The following is a 20,551-nucleotide window of genomic DNA, read 5'->3' as shown; positions in this document are numbered from 1 at the left end:
ATTTTTACACAAGTCTACACAGGTCGTTTTAAGACAGAACTGTGGAAGGAAGAAAGGAGAAAGGGAGAAATAAAGAGAAAGGGGTGAAGGAGGAGGAAGATGCAATAGGAGGAGGAGAGAGGGGAGGAGGAGGAGAAGGAGGAACTATTATAACCGCACACAATTACGGTGGTAGTTACAAGGGTAATATCTTCGTCAAACATGGCAAACACCTTTAAGTGGGTGAATTTTATTGCATACTTTGATAAAAGCTGATTTTGCAAAAGTTCAAAAAGTTATTTTAAAAGACTAGTAAAATAGACAAATCTCTAGAAACATGATCAAGAGAAAATGCGAGGCTACAAATAAGCCATATCAGGAAAGAAAAAAGGGACACAAGTTCACATAGAACAAGTACTTGAAAATAAAAATATTTTAAACATTTCGATGACCAAAAAGGATACATTTTTAGAAAAACCTACAATTTTCTAGACGAAACAGTAAATCTAAATAGCCCCTAAAACCACTCAAACCACATATTACAAACATAATAATCCCAGTTTAACGATGAATACAGCAGAAATTCAAGGGACACAAACTCCCCCAGAGATGGGGAAAAAAAAAAATCACCAAATTGGGTAAATCCCAGGAATGCAAGGATTCTTTAACATCAGAAAATCAATGTACTTTACCACATTAATAGATTAAAAGAAACCACACGATTAGCTCAAAAGATACAGATTTTACCAGGATCCCAGAAAACTTATTTAAAAATATAAAAAGCCTCATTCCATCATATTCACAGTTGTTTCTATTCGGCTACACCGCTGTGGAGCATACATGACAGACATGTCCTCTTCTAAATGACTATCAATAGTACCTACTAGTTATATAGCACCTGATAGCTCACAAATCACATTGCATCCATTTTCTACCTAACTCTAGTCATTCTCAAATAGGCATTAAATTTTAAAACATATATCTATGAGGAAACAGATTTCAAAGGATGAAAGTGACTTGTCCCAAATCCCAATTATTTTCATTCTTTGCTGATTCTCTATATCATATGTCATATGGCAAATTAAAGTGAACAGAGAACCACATGTAGGTAATATATAACTGGAAAAAATATCCAAAATTCTAAGTCCAGTTCTCCAGTGCTTCTCATACATTTTTTGAACAAAAATACAAATTAAAAAAATTTAACCCTACGGTTTATATTGTTAGTCATATCTATCCTTCTCAAGTTTATAACCTACAATTAAATGCTGGTGTTTCCTCAATTTAAAAACTATAGTTCCTTCAAAGCTAGATGAAGCAGGCCAATAGTTTCTACCTATCAAATTAGAAGCTTATCTTCAGGAAACCAGTGAGCATTCCTTTTAGTACCTATTCCTAACTGGTTACAAATGACTTGCATATACCACAAACTCTTAGGTTATGTACCAAAAACCCTATATATACCACAACTTGATGTGTGATTTCAGTGTCAAGCACAAAAATGTCACAGGAAAGGTGGAGCACTACCTTATCCTATTGCTCTCACTAAGTAGAGCTAAAAATCCTGGATATTATATACAAAGCAAACATAAAAAGGTTCTAAAAGATGGAGAGAGAATGGAGTGACTAGGGACCTCAGAACTCAAGGAAGAATACAGCAGTGACTTTCTTGGGTTTTCTTATTGCCTAATCTATCCCAGACTGGGTTCTGACAGAGAAGCTGACAACCTGGAAATGCCAACAGACACCAACAAGGGAGAAAAAAAGGCCAAGACAAGTCTGGTTTTTTTAGCCAAAGGACTGGGAAGGGAGCAGCCTAGCAAGACAGAAAATCACAATCCTACTTCAAAGACCACAGAAGAAAGCTATGGTCCTATCCACACCAACAAAGGCCTATGTTTCCACCCTCACCAGGCTGTAACAAGGGTCCTCCATCCTCCACTTTTACCCTAAGGGTGTGGTTGAACAACCATTTGATAAAGAGATCATGAATGTGACTCATGGGTTTGGCAGCCCCATCAGAAGCCAGGAACATAAATGGGATTATACCAGCAGAGACACAGCCAGCTATTACTAAAGGGGAGAGGAAAACAACAAAATAAAATGAAGGTAGGCTTTAGGGCTTCTTAGATCATATAGAACCAGACTAGAGAGCCATTTTTCTATGAATGTTTTATTCTTCAAGAGAATGACACTGAAAACAATTCAGAGACCACTGGGAATACTTCCTGTTTCAAAGGGTGGAACCATCACTTTGGTTTTCAACAGGACAGAAAGGCTCCAGCTGAAGACTTAGAGGAAGAATTGCCCTGCAGAGGCTTAGGAGAGGGGCCACCTGGCAGTACCACAGAGATAGGACCACTACTCCAGTGGGTCCAGAAGGCAGGGCATTGAGTAAAAGAGAGTTATTATCACAAGATCTGATGAAATGTAACCTCTGAAGAATTTGCCTTACTAAGTTCTGGACTTGCTCAGGACCCATTCCTCCTCCTCCTTTCCTATTTCTCCCCCTGTGGAATGGGAATGCCTACATTACGTCTAGATCACAAATGTATTTTGGAAGCACGTAACTTCTTTGGTTTCATGGGTTCACAGCTGGGGAGTAATTTTGCCTCAGGATAAATTGTGCCTTGACTCTTACCCATATCTGATTTAGGTGATATTTACTTGAAGGTCTGGATTTTACAGCTAATGCTAGAATGAGTCAAGGTTTTAGGGGCTGTTGGAGTGGAATAAATATATTCTGCATTCAAGAACATAAATTTGGTGAGGGGGGGAGGCTGTGATGGAATATTATTAATTAGATGTATCCCCTCCTTCCCAAAATTATGTTGAAGCCCTAATCCCCAATATAATTTATTGGAGACAGGGTTTTTAGGTGGCAATTAGGGTTAAATGAGATAATAAGGGAAGAGTCCTAATCTGCTAGAACTGGTGGACTGATAAGAAGCGTGAGCTATTTCTCTCTTCCTCTCCCCATTGGCCCCCCATCTGCATGCACTACACACATGGGAGGACACAACGAGAAGGCTGCCATCTGTAAGCCAGGAAGAGATCCCTCACTAGAAGCAGAGTCCGCAGGCACCTTGATCTTGGACTTCCCAGCCTCCAGAACTGTTAGAAATAGGTAATTTTTTGAGTCACCCAGTCAGTCTATGTTATCTTGTTAAAGCAGATTGAGCAGATTCAGGCAGAAATCATCAAGAAAAAATGAACAGAGACTCAAGAACTTGTGAGACTACAACCAAAGAGCCTTTCATTAGAGTCCCAGGAGAAAAGGAGTAGAAGGTGGGGGCTAAAATGTAAAATGTATTTAAAGAGATGATGGCTGAAAATCTCCCAAATTTGGCAAAAGACATAGCCTGTAGATTGAAGAAGCTAAGCAAACCCCAAATAGGGTAAACTAAAAGAAATCCACACCAAGATACATTATAGTAAAACTTCCTCAATATTAAAAACACTCAAAATAATGTGTCCAATAATCTTTAAAGTTTCAATGAAAAACGTATGTAGCTTCCTGCTTCACCTCCATGCCTCAAGTTATGGCGAAGAGCCTCCAATCCGCTAGCACGATGTGAGGATCCGGAAACTGCCCCCACGATGGAAGAGGACCAGGAGCTGGAGAGGAAAGCAATAGAAGGAGGCAAATAATGATAAGAAATACGGGGAAAATTAGAGCTGAAACAATGGGACCCCTGGGTTGGATGAAGTGTCCTCTTGCTGGTACCAATAAAAGATTTCTAACTAACACAACTAAAAACACATTGCACTCTCATAAAGAGCAAGACCATGAACGAAAAGAAGACAATAAGGAACCAGCAAAGAGCCACACCCAGAAAGAAGACCCAAAGAAACACAGAAGCCATCTTTACAAGCATAACTTCTGTGCTCAAGGTTATCAGTTGCTCCCCACCACAAAAGTGGAGCAGCCAGGACAAGTACAAAAAGTGACCCAATTGGTGGTGAGGCCGGAGCTAGGGCCAGCAAGCCCTGTGGGCTCTGTGCTTCTTCAGGGGTGCAGTATGCAGAGAAGGTGTTAACTGGCAACGCAGATACCTGAGAGTGACTTTTACAGTAGGTCCTTTGTTGTTCTTAAAGAGGCTGCTGGTCATGGGCAAAAAGTGACCTAGCAACTCTTCTAGGAAACAAGTACAAAGGAGGATGTCTTGCCAATTTTAAGCTACATCTGCAGTGTAGTAGACATATGTATTGTTGTTAGTCTACCTTGTTTAGAAGTGTGTTTCAAAATAAACATGTCTAGAATTTTAAGTTTTCAAAAAAAATTATATATATATATATAATTGAAATTATATATATATATAATTGAAATTATATATATATATAAAATTATGTATATATATATATATATACACACACACACACACACACATATAAAGATGCCACCTACCTCTACCTAAGAGTAAAATGGTAAAAGGTATTTCAAAGTCTTTCCAAGTTTTTCATAATCTAATATATAGTGTCAGTGGAAATCTACAACTAAACTTTACTGTACGCTATAAAAAAATCTAAGGTACAAACTAGATAAAAATGAGGTAAATCTTTATAAATAAGCACATTCTCAGGCAACTCAGATACCTTAAAACAGTTTGAACACATCAAAGGTCTCTTCTGTACTCAATATTCTATGCTGTGGGTCTTGACCCTTGGAATTAACATGATTTATAGTAGGTGATGTCTCAATAAGCAAGGTCTGAAAGACAAAAAGGGCAGAAGCAAACACCCTGCATTATCCTGCAGCCAACATTCCTTAGCTGCAGGGTAAAGTTACCCTCACAGAAACTTTTCAGCTGACCAATTAGCAAGTCTAATATTTTTCATGGCTGTGAATATTCAGTTAAGTAGTTATCATAGTCAACATTTCTTGAGTTCGTTCCCCCAGGTCTTTTTTTCTATCCTTTCCCTCTACTTCCTTTGGCTCAAGAATGAAGGACAACTTCCCTTCTTCCACCACTCCTGACTCTGGACAAACTCATTGTGAATTCTCAATCTCTTATTTCTACCTGTGCAACTTCTCTAAAAAGATCACTTATCTCTTTAAAACTTATATTCTTAGTATTATGAAAACACCTGGCACAGTCAAGATGTCCCCTTTCCACCATGCCACACCCCATTTCTCTCCCAAGGCTATGGTAATTTACATACACATTAGGATGTTACACATAATTTTTCTCTTTCCTGAGGGAAATTCAGTGTCCTCTGCCAGAACACTTTTAAAAATATAAAACTATACTTTCACAGTCTAATTATGCTACATCCCACATCAGCAATGATTTGTCAATATTTTTTGTTGCAACACAGACTTGAATTTCTTTGTAGACTCCCACAGCAAGTATGGTAAATGCTCAAAAAGTATGCTCTGAATGTAAACCACATTTACATGGTCTTTATCCAGTATGAATTCTCTTGAGTTGGCCAAAGGCTAAATGCTCACTAAAAGCTTGGACATATTCCTTGGTTTTCCCTCCAGCATGAGTTTTCTGATGTTGAGAGAGGGATGAACTCTGGCTGAAGGCTTTTCCACATTCCTTACACTTGTAGGGCTTTTCTCCAGTGTGAGTTTTCTGATGCTTTGTAAGAGATGAGCTCTGGCTGAATGCTTTTCCACAATCTTTACATTTGTAAGGTTTCTCTCCAGTGTGTGTTCTCTGATGACGAATAAGGGCTGAGCGGTCACTGAAGGCTTTGGCACAATCATTGCATTTATATGGTTTCTCCCCAGTGTGAGTTCTCTGGTGCTGAGTTAGGGCTGAGCAGTAGCCAAAGGCTTTCCCACATTCGTTACATTCATAGGGCCGCTCCCCAGTATGAGTTCTCTGGTGCTGAATAAGACCTGACCGATCACTAAAGGCTTTGCCACATTCATTACACTTATAAGGTTTCTCTCCAGTGTGAATGACCTGATGCTGGGTAAGAAATGTGCTTTGGCTAAAAGCCTTCCCACATTCATTACACTCATAAGGTTTCTCTCCAGTATGAATTCGCTGATGTTGAGTGAGGTATGAACTCTGATTAAAGGCCTTCCCACATTCATTGCATTCATAGGGTTTTTCTCCAGTATGAATTATATGATGCCGAATAAGGGCTGAGCGATGACTAAAGGCTTTCCCACATTCATGACATTCATAGGGTTTCTCTCCAGTATGAATTCTCTGGTGCAGAGTAAGGTGTATGCTCTGGCTAAAGGTTTTACCACATTCATTACATTCATAGGGTTTTTCTCCGGTATGAATTCTCTGATGCAAGACAAAAGCTGAGTAGTAACTGAAGGCTTTCTCACACTCATTACATTTCCAAGGTTTCTTTCCTGCACAAATTCTCCCATGCCTAATTATATCTGAGTTTTGTTTTAAGTTATTTTTAAATGAATCACAATGATGTAGTCTCTTTCCTTGCTGCTGAACAAGTAAGGACCTCCGAGTGCAATTTCTTCTAAATTCATCAAATTGGTAACTTCTCCCTCTAGAAGATTTCTGAGTGATAGCCTCTTGTATTAAATGTTTCTCATGGTTTTCCTGCTGACTCTTTAAAGAATCCTCACATTCACTGGAACCTTCCTTTGAAAATCTTACGATTAACACCCCAGGGGCTGATTCTTCTTCAGAAATCTCCTTCTCTGGAGTTAGCTCCTTGCTTTCTGGTATCATTTCCCAGTCTGAAAAAAGCAAAAGTACACATGTAAATCATTTCCTACACTGAGAGAAAAATAACTGCTGTGGTAGGAAAATAATGAGACAAAGAATATTTATAGAGAACACATGAACTTGAAAGCTCTCAAAAATAATCTTGCAATCTTGAGAGAACACAAGAAAAAAAGATGATTGGGCAAAGAAGTACAGCTGCACAAAAAGACAGTGCGTGTAGGTACTCAACATTCCTCTTCTCAGCAGGATAGGAAATTACAAAGAATAACAGAATAAGACTAAGAAGAGGTGATGTGGGGAAATACCAGATTTTTAAATAAAGGATTTAGAGAAGACAGGGCTAGGATCAGAGAAAGATGGTCTTCCAAAGACTCACTGTACCTATCTGACCAGCAGAGCCTTATCACTTCATGCCGAGAATGACCATCTCGGTAGCTCATCTCCTTGCTACCAATCTTTTCCTACTCCAATATGTCCCAACCACTACTAAAAGAATAATCTCTCAAAACCATCTCTCTTTTACAAAAATCTGTTGGTTCTAATGTCTCAATATGAGACACAAATTCTAGAAGCTAGCATTCAACATGGTCCAGGTCTACAAACTCAAATACCATAAAGCTTAGTACCTGGAAAGCAACTAATCACCTCTGATTGTTCACCATCACCCTAAACTCAGCAAACTGGAAAGAGTAAACCAGAACCAAGAAGAAAGAAAAAAGGAAGAAAAAAGAAAAAAAGGAAAGAAAGAAAAACAGCAGCGTGTTGGGAAAGGAAGGTTAAAACTTCATGTGCTCAGATTAGCCTCCAACCTCTCAAGATACCTGCCCTAAGTTCCTGGGCTTCCTAGTAAGGATTTGGGGGTGGGGGCAAAGCTTCATTGCTAAAAATGTGTAAATACTTCCAAGCCTAGATGGCCTTTAATATCCATGTCAATCATGTCTCTACATGAAATAAATTAATACAGTGTTCTCAATTAGATATACTCAGGGGAGTGCCTGGGGTTTTAAAGGACAAATAAGTAGAAGAGGTTTAAGGCAAATGGACTTCCAGCTAAGGGGAGTGGAAAAAATAAAGCCCCAAATGGTTGGGGAGGCAGGTAAGGGACTTGCCTATCTGATGTTAAGTTGAAGAACAGAGAAAGCAAAAGGTTAGGCAGGTAGACTAACAACAGCTTTGAAAGCAGGTAGAGGAATACAGAATTGGCAGAGTAAGGAACTCAATGGGCAATCTAGCAATATTATGCTGCCTCAATTTTACAAGAATAAAACTAAAGAAAGTATAATTAGCCAGTAGTCTATTGCAGTAATGCAGTTTGACAGAAGTAATAGGGTCAAACTCATAACATCTTTCAAAGAAGTTATTAGAACTTAATAACTATCATTTGCTTAGCATAAAGCCATTTGTCTCAGATTATTTCCTTACATTGTTATGTTACCATAATAATATAAGCTTTTTGTTCTCATTATCTCCATTTTACCATGGGGAAATTCAAGTCACAGAGAATACAAGTCACCTGTTAAAGGTCACAAAGCTAATGAGTAGCTAAGATCACCTTTAAACCAAGGAAGTCTGGTTCCAAAGTCTACAGTCTTAATCATCATGCTATCCTGCCTCTGCTTAGACAGAGAAGGCAGCAAGGGAAAACCCAGAGATCAATTTAAAATGGCATCCTGCAAAGATAAAATAATACATGTAAACAATCCTGGTTTAGAGCCTTGAAACCAAGCAAGTTATTAACAAAAATGAAAACGTTGGTTTCATTTCACCTTAATTGGGAAAAAGAATTGGTGTGAAAGAATAGAAAGGCTGGGTGCAATGCCTCATGCCTGTAATCCTAGCACTTTGGGAGGCCGAGGTGGGTGGATCATCTGCAGTCAGGAGTTCGAGACCAGCCTGGCCAACATGGTGAAACCCTGTCTCTACTAAAAATTCAAAAATTAGCTGGGCATGATGGCACATGCCTGTAATCCCAGCTACTTGGGAGGCTGAGGAAGGAGAATCTCTTGAACCAGGAGGTGGAGGTTGCAGTGAGCCAAGATCACGCCGCTGCACTCCAGCCTGCACGATGGGAGCGAGACTGCATCTCAATTAAAAAAAAAGAGTAGAAAGTATTTACTTTCTAAAAAATCAAATTATAACTTTATAAACAGATCGCCATCCACAGAGCTGGGATGTGGCACAGGGGAGAGATGGGGACTTCAACTTTTCCATGGGTCTAGCAAAATCTGGATAGGCTCCTCTTCCATAAGCATTTCCATTGACCATCTGGGTTCTACAGGCACTGTTTCCAACACTCACATACCTGGACTGGCTGCTTTTGAGACTTCTCTCTCCAGCTCCTCCTCATGCTCCAACTGAGAGATGACATCAGGTGTGGAAATTGGAAGCCCTATTCATAGGGAAAGAAAAAGGAGTCAGTAAAGAGGTCAGTGTTCATCATTCCTCGGTCTTCAGGAACACAATAAGAGAGGGAGAGAGTGAGGTCAGTTCTCCATTTCTTTTTCAACAGTGCTCAGGAGGTAGGAAGATTGATAGGGGTTCATTTGAATCCCATGTCAATTTTACCTCCTCCTATTTAAAGAATAAGCACCCATTCTCTTAAGAGTTGTTTTCGTTGGCACTTTGTCTCTAAATCCTTGGTCAAGGAGTAGAGAAGAAGGATGCTACAGGTCCATAGCATAAAGATGTTTATGTCTAATTCCACAAGGGTTAAAACTATATCCAGAAACAGAAAGCAGAAATTGTCTGTCTCAGGCTCTACTAGAATTAAAAATCATTGAATGTAAGGACCTTGGAGCTCCTAGGAATTGAGGAAGCCAACGTACCACACTGGGTAAATTCACAGGCATTAGGGGAGCCATCCTTACCCAGCAAGACCAGATTCCTAGGCTTCTCAGGCACATCTCCCTGAGGAGAGTTCAGCTGCCTCCACTGGGTGAAAGCCTCGGCCATATCCCTGACCATCAGTTCCTGAAAAACCAAACACATTGGTGCTTACCAATAAGCCTCCTTCCAGAGGCCTCTGAAGAGAGTTAAAACTGACAATACAGAAGGAGGAAGACAGGAAGGATAGAAGAGGACAGACAAAATAGCCTCAGCCACCCTTTCCAATACTAAGATTCTCTGGTGAATTTGTAGTCTACACACTCACACTTTGCTTCCAGGTAGCAGAACTGCATATTACCTGCAAGTAGGAGGGAAAGTACCTTCAATGTAAAACTTGAAGGTATGCACTTCTTAGTTTATGTATCAATAAATTACAGAATTATAAAATTTGCAACTACTTACACAGGAAAAAGGGGAGAAAAATGTAATTACAAATTAAGTATTTTCCTTATGGTATACTTTTTAAAATATATGGGGTTCAATAAATTGAAGTATTTTTTTCTCTAGTTTTCCTTTCAAAATGAAATCAGTCCCACATATACTAAACATTAAGATGTTTCCTACACATTTCACAGAATATAAATTTATTTGTAAAACAGTATCTGAAGCCCAAATTATGAGTTTCCAGAGTGTTCTTGTCATTTTTCACAATGACCCTGATCAGTCTGTCCCCGTCCCCTAGTTGATGACATTCTTTCATCTGCTTGTAGTGTGTGTCTCATTCCCTTTAGCCCCTTTACACATCCTGCTTACTATTCCTGAATATTCTGCCCACTGCACCCTCCTTTCAGCAATGTGAATCCTTCTCTCCCTTCAGATCTCAGCTCAGGTGTTACCTCAAGGGAAGCCCTCCCTGACTCCTAGTTATAGCACATGTTCCTTCCCTTCTCTTGGGTTGTACACATGGAGAGGATTTTGTTACTAACATAGGCTCCATAGGCGTAGAGGCCAGGTCTATTTTTGCTCACTGAAGCAGCGCTACTACTCGGCACAGTGTAGAAACCTGTAAATATTTGTGGAATATTTGAATGAAGAAAGGAAGGAATTAACAATAATTAGTAGAAACAAGTTTAAATGGGATATTCTATAAAAGTGTGCATGGGAACAGAAGTGAGCAGAAGAACAGAAGTGTATCAAACATCGAAAACAGGAGTGTTTAGCCTAACTTTCATCTAGATGGCAGGCACAAAGTTTAGTTTGTTTACTAAAATATTGAAATAAGGGAGTAGGGAAGGTAATGCTCCTTTAAATCTGTTACTGCTGATAAGATAAATGTCTAACAATTTTTCAAATTCTGTTTTTCAAATTTCTATACAACTACAACTTAACTGAGATAGAGTAAAATAAACCAGTCCTTGGGTTAGCAAATGAATCAGTTTTACCTCTCTTTAAACTACCACTTTGGCCACAGTCCCTTGAATATACATATGAATCGTACTGTTAATTTTGTTTATATTCAACTTTCTAAAGTGTATTTCATAGTCTTCCAAAAATGACTGTAAAACAATGCACATAATGACCTAAGTTAAAAGAACTACCTACTCTGAAAATCCTCTGCCCCAAATACACTTTTTAACACTAAGTTTAAACTTTTAAGTTTAAGGTCCCTTATGGCCATATGCCTCAGGAATGATCAGCACAAGTAATATAAGGTGCACAATCTTCATTCTTTACAAACAGTGCTAACACTAACAGACTAACAGGCAGTTGCTTTCAGACTTCAGTTCCCTGAGAAAACCTCTGCAACTCACTTAAGTATGCATGTGCTGGGGCTGGAAGGTACAGGCAGGCAAATCAGACACTGTCAGCAGGTGCTACTGACTTTCTCTCCCCTCATCTCTCTAAAAGCGATCTACTAATTCACAGACAAACATCAATACTGGCATTTTCTCCCATGATTTTAAAAGGATCATCAGTACCTATAGGCCGTTAGGTCTGGTGTGACGGAGACAGAGTCCCAGCACCTGAACCAAAGGCCAGATCTTACAGAAGCATCTTTACTAATCTTCTCTTGCCAATCAGCTATGGCATGTATCATCTTGCTGGGCCTCTAAAAACCTTCATGGGGACTTCATTTGCCTCTGAAGTAAGACCAAGTATAGATTGTCCTGGCGTCTGGGTACAACAGACCCAAGCTTCCCTCACCACAGTCAAGGTCACCCCACAGTGACTCACACATCCACACATCCTTAGAAGGCCTCCAACTCCCTCATCATTTAAATACTTTTTTTTTTTTCTGGCCAAAGCTGTTCTCTCTTGGAATATTCCTTTATTCTACCCTTCAACTACTCACTCTCTCTTGTTTTTCAAAGTACAGTTTTTATCCCACACTTTTCCCAAACAGATGATAAAAAAGCCTCTTTCAGAGCCATTTATGACTTGCCCGGACCAGTCATTTCTACGTTTAAAAAATATCAATTTCTTCATGTTTTATCTATGTATCTCTCACTGCCTTGGTAAACTCCACAATGCAACAGCAAGTGGCTTTTACTTCTTTGCATCTCACCAAGGCCAATTACAGTACTGAATGGCTAATAAGGGTGCAGCAAATACTCAGTGGGTACAGAGAAAGCAATGCTGGGAAGAAAGTTCTGCACAAATGAAAAGCACTTCCTGTGGGGTTCATCAGTCATCAATTTATCAGGATAAACCCAGTGGTCTAGGAATCAGGGCTGGCCAATTCCATAACAATGAAAGAAAACATATCCTTGCTCAGAGAAATGAAAGAAAAAAAGAAGAACATTTACTTGGGACCCAGAGGTCAGCAGCACAGCAGTCATGCCATTTTCTTTTGGGTTTCCAGCATGGAGAAGGTCTGAGTCAGCAAAAAGTGATCCTAGAAGTGGAGACAGGCGCCATGATGATTACTCTGCAATAAACGCGCAGCAAGTGCCACACACCAGTTACTTGTCATCTAAGAAGAGTCAACACAGGGAACCAAAAGGCAATCGCATAATATTCTTTAACCAAGACAGCCTTGACCATTGCTGCCTCAGGCTCCTCCTGTCCTCCTCTGCCCTTAAACTCTAGCAGAACTGCTATGAACATGTGGACATATAAACATATTTTTATCTTGTATGTGCTAAGTAGTCAAAATAATACTCAAATTCTTTCTGTGTCCATTCCTCACTTAGTGATTGATCCTTGTTATATTCCAGACTCACAGGATGAACGAAGACTAAATTCTTTTTGAACACTGGCTTTTCAGATATTAATACAATACTGCCTGACTCAGAAAGTGATGGGTCTTGTGGAAAAACCACCACCACCAAAACCAAAACAAGATTGTAAACAAATTCCGTGACTTCTCAAATCCCCGTTTTCCCTACCTTTCAAAAGGGTCAGTTAGTCCCTTCCTACTGCCTTACAGGGTTCCTCTGAGGTCAAAAAAGAAGTCATTATCGAAAGCCAAATTGTTAGATGTGTTGGTATTTTCCCTTGGGCAAGGGAGGCATCCAGCGCCCTACAGACCAGGAGGGCAACGGAGGTGGCGTCTGTCCCTCAAAACCCCAAGTGAGACCGGCTAGTAGGAAGGAGCTCGTGATACTACTCCCTCCTGAGCCTGCCCCAGCCAGAGGCAGCCTTTCTCCCTCTCTAGCAGGTACCAAGGCCGCCTGACTCCCAAATCCTCACCTCTGCCCCCAGGCTCCATGACGACTCCTTCCTCGGGGCCCGCGGTGGGGGCAACTGGCGCTGGGGAACGGGCCGGGGGTCAGTCGCTCGGGTCCCCCCAGAGGCCCGGAACGCAAGCGCGACCCTCGCCGAGCAGCCCGGCGCCCGCACCCGGGGGTTCTTCCCGCCACCCTCCCGGGCCCTTAGAAGAGGATGCGCTCAGTCCTCCTCGATCCTGGGTCCGACCTCCAGCCAGACACGGAGGAAGCCAAGCCAGACGACAAAGGCATCTAACAGTCTGCAGGGACACCTCGCGCCGGCCTGCCGAGAGGCCGAACTACCACTCCCAGAATCCTCCGCGGGGCGCGGCTGGCAGCCCCCACCCCCAACGCCGCTTCCCAGAGGACCCAGCGGTCTCCGCGCCCGGAGCTGCGTTTGCTGCAGCGGTTCGCGCTGGACCAGTCTGGAGGAGCGCTCGCTTGTTCGTGAAGCCCTGCCCATTGCTCTCGAAGGGCCGCTTCTCCCTCCGTGCCGACTGTGGGCGGTGGCCGCGCCAAACCTCGCCCGGCCTGGGACTTTTGCATCCCCGCTACTGTGACGACAGAAGGCAGCGCCCCAGACCCACGCAAGATCCCTCCCTGGCTGCGTGCGATGCTCCCTCGGAGGGTAGGTGTCCCGCGGTATCCCCGCTGCTGCGCCTCCACGCATCGTACCTTCCTGGCCTGCACAGAGGTGATCTCAGTTTACTTCCGATAACCAGGGATGTTTGTTCCAGACTGCACCTCGGAATAAAGAAAAATGGAATTTCAATCCCGAAATCACTTCAAACCCCCCAAATAGCCAGGTCTCCAAGAAGAACCAGTAAACTAGTGCTGCTGCCCCAAGGTGGCTGAGCCTGAAGGTTTTGCAGACTCCTCCAGAGCTCTAGGGGTGGGCTGGTCTTCAGACTAGTGAGTGTTTTCATATACCTTCCCACGATAAAGTGCCAGGTTTCTGCCCAGTTTAGAAAGAGAAAACCTAATTAGCTTAGCTGTGTCCTTGTTTGGATACAAGCCAAAATGTCCAATTGACCTTTCTCCAACAGAATCTCCAATTTTTAGCTAGGCTTAAGGTTTCCCAAGGCTTCTAATTATTGCTGTCCTTTGCCCTCCCCGGCACCCCCCTGCCCCTGCTGGAACATAGTAAATCATCATGCGCTGTGTGGACTAGGTTAACACCCTAGGGATGGTAAACCAACAAGATAGAAGGAACGGAGCTTGGCCTTTAGCATGAGAGATGCAAACTTCTATTTTGTATAAGCCACTATTATTTTGGGTTTCTTCTGCACAGATAACCACACTTAATCTCTAGCTGGTCCGTAGATTGGCTGCATTTGGTCCAGGCCGCTAGGGCTGGTGGGGATAAAGGACATGTGGTAGGGACACAGCCCTGCCAGCTCAAATGACAGCCTAAGGGAGTCTCCCCGCCCTTCATTCCGCAGGAGACATGGGATAGGCAGTTTCCTTCAGAAGATGCTTCATATGAAAGACACCACCCCCTGATGTTTTGGAAACCCCAGGGATAAGGTCTAGGCCTTGCAGCTTGCTGCACAAAAAAGCCAATCACTGAGAGGAGTATTGCCAAGGAAGAAGGCTTTAATCAGGTGCTGCAGCCAAGAAGATGGGAGACTAGCTGCAAATCCATCTCCCTAACCTACTAAAATTAGGGGTCTATATAGCAGGCAAGAAATGTAACTGTGTAGGGGAAAACAGGACTAGGGAGGATTAAGGAACCAGTCATGAAGAAAGAGACGGATCTGGTGTATCTTTGTCTGGATGCCGTCATCTGGTGTGTTTCAGTTCTTTTTTTTAAAATCAAATGCTCTCTCAGAATCATCTTTTGATACTTCCTTGAGGAGCCCTAGGGTATTTACTGAGGAAGGAACTAAGATAAAACAAGTATAAGTTTCAAGCTTTAAGACCAGAGAGTCTGTGGTGGGTTCAGGCCTTTTGTCTCAGCACTTTGGGAGGCCGAGTCCGGGCAAGACAGATGGATCACTTGAGGTCAGGAGTTCCTAACCAGCCTGGTCAACATGGTGAAACCCATCTCTATTAAAAATACAAAAATTAGCCCGGCGTGATGGCACACACCTGTAATCCCAGCTACTTGGGAGGCTGAGGCAGGAGAATTGCTTGAACTGGGACCCAGGAGACAGGTTGCAGTGAGCCAAGATTGTGCTACTGCACTCCAGCCTGGGCGAGAGAGCAAGATTTCGTTTCAAAAAAAAGTAAACAAATTAAAATTAAAACGCCAGAAAGTCAGTTTCTATGTTTATCCAAAATAAGGTCTGTGGGTCTATTGGGCTGGTTTCAATGTGTCTAGAGAACCCCTTTCTTCTTATTGCTAACCGTCCCCATCACAGATATCTCTCTTTTTTGTTACCAAATCAATTGTCAGTCCTCATCTCACTCCATTAACATCAGGTGATAACACTTGGCTACTCCCTACTCCTGGAAATACTCTGGTTTTCTTCCTCCTTGACTGGTCACTCTTTCTCAATCTCATTAGTTATTTTGTCTTCTCCTCACCTCTAAACCAATGTTTTCCAAACGACAGTCATGCATCACTTAACAACCAGGATACCCTCAGAGAAATGCATTCTTAGGTGATTTTGTTCTTGTGTGAACATCATAGAATGTATTTATGAGAACCTACACTGTACCACCTATTGCACACCCAGGCTGTATGGTATAGCCTTTTGTTCCAAAGCTATAAACGTACAGCTAGTGAATTATATGGTGAATACTGTAGGTCATTGTAACACAATGGTATTTGTATATCTGAACATATCTAAATATAGAAAGGATTCAACAAAAATACAATATAAAAGATAGAAAATAGCACACCTGTATAGGGCACTTACCATGATTGGAACTTGCAGGACTGGAGGTTACTTTGTTACCAAAACACCAGGGTTTGAGTCTAGGTCCTGCCACTCATAGCACAGGAAGCTGATGATTAAAACCATAATCTCACAGCACAGGAAGCCAATGACTGAGATGATTATCAGGTGCTGCAGCTGCGAAGATGGGAGGTCAGTATCAGATTCATATCCCTGACCCACTGAAAGTAGGGATTTATCTGGCAGGGAAGAAATGTAACAATGTGTGGGAAAATAGGAACTCAGGACAGGTAGGTTAGCACTCATGATGCATGTGGTGCCTGGTGTGTCACTGTTTGGATGCGGTGATCTGGTGAGTTTCCTTTCTTTGATTTTTTTTTTTTTTTTACATGGAGTTTTTTTGTTGTTGTTGTCTAGGCTGGAGTGCAGTGGCGTGATCTTGGCTCACAAGTTATTTTATTTTTTTTCTGATAAACATAGAAAGTGTCCATTCTAGTCTGAAAGCTTGAAACTTCCGTTTGTTTTATCTGAGTTCCTTCCTCAGGAAAGAAACCCCAGGCCTCTTAAAAGTATCAAAAAGGCTGGGCGCAGTGGCTCATGCCTGTAATCTCTGCACTTTGGGAGGCCGAGGCAGGTGGATCACATGAGGTCACAAGTTTGAGACCAGCCTGGCCAACATGATGAAAATACATGTCTCTACTAAAAATACAAAAATTAGCCGGGCATGGTTGTGCACACCTGTAATCCCAGCTACTGGGGAGGCTGAGATAGGAGAATCGCTTAAACCCAGTAGGTGGAGGTTGCAGTGAGCTGAGATGGTGCCACTGCACTCCAGCCTGGGTGACAGAGCAAGGCTCTGTCCTCAAAAAAAGAAGTTACCTTTTCTTTCCTCTAAGTCTTAGAAAAAGTTTCCCTTAGCTTACTATAAATTTTTTACTTTATAAACTTTTTAATTTGTTTAACTTTTTCGACTTTTGTAATAACACTTAAACATAACACATTGTACAGCTGTCAAAAATATTTATTTTCTTTGTATCTGCATTCTATAACCTTTTTTCTTTTTTAACATTTCTTATTTAATTTTTTTTTGTTAAAAACTAACACACTCTAGCTGGGTATGTGGCACGTGCCTGTAATCCTAGCTACTGAGGAGGTATAGACAGAAGGATGGCTTTTAGCCTAGGAGTTCCAGCTATAATTTTGCCACTGCACTCCAGCCTGGGTAACAGGGTGAGACTGTATCTCAAAAAAAAAAAAAAAAAAGCAGAAAAGGAAAAACTAAGACACATGTACACATTGTCCTAGGCCTATGCAAGGTCAGGGTCATCAGTATCACTGTCTTCCACCTTCACGTCTGGAAGCTCTTCAAGGGCAGTAACATGCATGGACCTGTCATCTCCTAGGATAGCAATGCCTGCTTCCAGGATACCTCTTGAAGGACCTCTCAGAGGCTGTTTTACATTAACTGTTTTCCTTTTAAGTAGGAGTATACTCTAAAATAATGATAGAATGTATATAGTATAATAAGTACATAAACAGTAACATAGTCATTTATTATTAGCAAGTATTATGTACTATACATAATTGTATTGCTGTACTTTTACACAACTGATAGCACAGTAGGTTTGTTTACACCAGCATCGCCACAAGCACAAGTAATGTATTGCGCTAATGGCTACAGCATTACTCGGCAATAGGAATATTTCAGTTCCGTTATAATTGTGTGGAACCACCATCATATATGTGGTCTGTCATTGACTGAAATGCTGTTTTGTGGCACACAATTATATCATAATCAAAATCATCTGAAAGTCTTGTTAAAACACAGTGCTGAACTCCACCCCCATTCAGGTGGTCTGAGGTGGGGCCTGAGAATTTATATTTCTGTCAGCTTCCCAGGTGATTCTGAAGCTGCTCATCTGAGAACCAACCAAATGTTGAAATGCCTCAGAGCTCAGGCCTTGGGCCTGTCTTCTTCCGTCCACACTAGAATAGCAGTGCCTACTCTTAGGTGATCTTGTTTTACCCACATACTGTAAATACCATCCAAATGTGGTCAGCTCTCAATTTATATCTCCAGTTTGGGCTTTTCCCCTGACCTGGAGCTATCTCCTCTACTTCTTCACTTGATGTTTCATGACCATCTCTAATGTAGCATGTTCAAAAGTGAACCTCTGCTGTTTCCCCTCCCCCACTGCCAAACCTCTTCCCCCTGCAGTTTTCCCCACCTTGGCAAATGGCAGTTTGATCTTTGGTTGCTCAGTTCAAATACCTTGGACTCATCATTCTCTTTATCTCACGTTGCACATGCAGTTTCTCAGAAACTTCTGTTGGCTCTACTCTCAAAATACAGGCAGAATCTAATGACATTTCACCACCACCACGACCACCACCACCCTGGTTCAAATCATCAACTTTGCCTGAATCACTGCAAATGCCTGCTAACTAGTTTTACCCCTTCTACTCTTGTCCTGCACCTTCTATTCTCAACACAGAGGCTCTCTCATCTCAGAATAAAAACCGAAAGTCTTTATGATGGCCCACAGCCCCTTCATAACCTATACCACCCACCTCCACTGGCTCCCTGATCTCTTCTAGGACTTTCCCCGTGCTCGCCCTGTTGCAGCCACGCTGGCCTTCTTGTCTTTCTTCCACTCTGGAGCCCTCTGCTTCTTCCTCAGCCTGCATAATTTTTCCCCCAGGTGGCCACCAGGCTTGCTCTCTGACTAGCACCAAGCCTCTGTTCACCGTCTCTGTGAAGCCTTTTTGTCCCTCATTACTTTCTTTTCCATAGCACCTATCTCTCTAATATTATATTATTATAAAATATATTATAAACTATTAATTTTATTTATATTAACTTTATAAATTATTAATTTTATTTCTTGGGTGTCCCCCAGTGCACATGCAGCGGGGATCAGGCTCCATGGGGAAGGAGTATCCCCTGGGTGTTTACTGGTACTTACATGATGAGTCACTGAAGGAGAGTGTACTCTTCTCTGTATGATGCTGACAAGGTAAAAGTGCCTGAAACTAATATGGTCCTTAGTGCTTTTTTTGGCTTTAATTTCTGTGCTTCTGGAAAATGTGGACTTTCTTCACAACCCTGCTTTCGTTTACATGGGCACTACTTTAGAATAATGTGGCCTTGAACAGCAGTAACGCCCCTCACCCACTGTAGCACATACATTGGTATCACATAGCAGTAGGGTGGATTTGGAACACTTGCAATAAAAACCCATGAGTCCCCATTGTCTCTTATAGGTAGATTAACCCTGAGTTCTTCAAAACCTAGGGAGAATATCTATTTCCTTCTAATATGTCTGACATCTTGTCAAGAAAGTATCCTTGCCTTTCTTAAGCAGCAGTAGTGCCATAAAAGGCCATTTACTTTGATGTGAAAGCTGACGCTAAGAGAAATGAATAAGGAATCTGTTAATCACCATGGAAGACAGCAAAGCCAACAATATGAAGGAAGGATTTGGGTGGCAAACAGGTAAGGTTAGGGGGACATGAGATTCAACATAAGAGAGAGAGAGGTGCCAAAGGCCTTAGATAGTGTGAGAGGTAGGCAGGCCTGAGACAGGAAGTCAGGCTTGGAGTGAAGCAGCAGAGGGAGTTAATCGGGCAGGGGTCTTGTGCCTCATCACATCCCTTAGGCCTCTGCACAGACTCTCGGCCACTTGCTCTACCTCTGCTGCCAAGGCCTGTGAACCCACTCAGCTCTTCCATTTGGACCACCTGTGGCTGGACAGTTACCTGCCTGGGAGTGCCAGGCTCTTCTCCTGCGGGCTGAAGGCCAAAGAGCTGCACAGTCAGGTTTTGGACCCCTCACACTGCTTCTAGCCTTGTTGAAGGGCCATACAGTGGGTTGTAGGGGCTGGCTTCTCTAGGAGTGGCTGGTTGATGCCACCTGAAGTGGGGGGCGGACGTTCGAGAGATGGAGGGAGCTGATCGGATTAATTCCCTTGGCTTCGAATTATCCATTATTGCCCCAAGGCATGGTCACTCCACATACACTGGAAACTTCTTACGGAGCCAAGTAGATGCATGTGCTGAGTAAATCTCTCTTTCCCAGCTGGTGAAATAGAAGTCGACAGGCAACAGATCATCTTGCATTTATTCCTATCCCTGCTTCACTTCCCTTTCCTCACTCTTGTTGCCCTAGGTTTGCACCTCATAAAGCACCAGCTCTTAATCCTTGCCTCAGACTCTATTTCCTAGGGAATTTGGGCTAAGACTGGGAGCATGGCTGCCTAGGACCCCTGGTGCCTCTAATAGCAGTGTTGTTGCAAGGGACAACTGTGGGCCAGGAGCAGTGACTGATGGTGGAGCAGGAGGAGTGGCAAGGATCAAGTGGAGAAGGCAGAGGCCCAGGCCTAGGTCAAGGAAGGAGGAGCCTGGAGACAAGCCCTTGGAGGAGGATGACAGAGGGGCTCTGACCCTAGCACCAGGAACTTCAAAGAAGCAAATGCCTTAATGTCTTACAGTTCATCAACAAACCTTAGTGTCGTGGCCAGATCCTTCAAGA

General features: G+C 42.2%; 1 protein-coding gene and 1 pseudogene across 6 annotated transcripts; one reads left to right on the top strand and one right to left on the bottom strand.

The window, feature by feature from the left end:
• Positions 1–3,579: 3,579 nt before the first annotated feature.
• Positions 3,580–3,930, top strand: LOC119469689 (annotated as a pseudogene).
• A 631-nt stretch (positions 3,931–4,561) lies between these two features.
• On the bottom strand, positions 4,562–14,268 carry LOC108297083 (zinc finger protein 501-like). Of its 6 annotated transcripts, none has more exons than XM_017519721.2 (5): positions 13,853–14,268; positions 12,275–12,363; positions 9,509–9,611; positions 8,944–9,030; positions 4,562–6,652 (listed from the first exon to the last, which is right to left on the bottom strand). In XM_017519721.2, exons 2-5 carry the CDS (start codon positions 12,305–12,307, stop codon positions 5,385–5,387), a joined length of 1,491 nt encoding a protein of 496 aa, XP_017375210.1. In that variant the 5' UTR covers positions 12,308–12,363; positions 13,853–14,268; the 3' UTR covers positions 4,562–5,384. The 6 variants fall into 6 exon arrangements, with proteins under 6 accessions (XP_017375210.1, XP_017375208.1, XP_017375207.1 ...); XM_017519719.2 differs by lacking the exon at positions 13,853–14,268 and adding an exon at positions 13,161–13,475 and having other exon boundaries at positions 12,275–12,441; XM_017519718.2 differs by lacking the exon at positions 13,853–14,268 and adding an exon at positions 13,161–13,475.
• Between the last annotated feature and the right edge of the window lie 6,283 nt (positions 14,269–20,551).

The sequence above is a fragment of the Cebus imitator genome, unplaced genomic scaffold (assembly GCF_001604975.1).
Source record: "Cebus imitator isolate Cc_AM_T3 unplaced genomic scaffold, Cebus_imitator-1.0 Scaffold770, whole genome shotgun sequence".
NCBI classification, from domain to species: Eukaryota; Metazoa; Chordata; class Mammalia; order Primates; family Cebidae; genus Cebus; species Cebus imitator.
This window is presented reverse-complemented; position numbering and strand designations above follow the sequence as displayed.

Excerpts from the sequence above, each read along its gene's own strand:
- LOC108297083 (XM_017519718.2), bottom strand. Across the intron at positions 9,612-12,274 it reads TGCTGACCTCTGGGTCCCAA|GAACTGATGGTCAGGGATAT; the intron begins GTAAATGTTCTT and ends TTGGTTTTTCAG. Across the intron at positions 9,031-9,508 it reads TAGGAATCTGGTCTTGCTGG|GGCTTCCAATTTCCACACCT; the intron begins GTAAGGATGGCT and ends CCCTATGAATAG.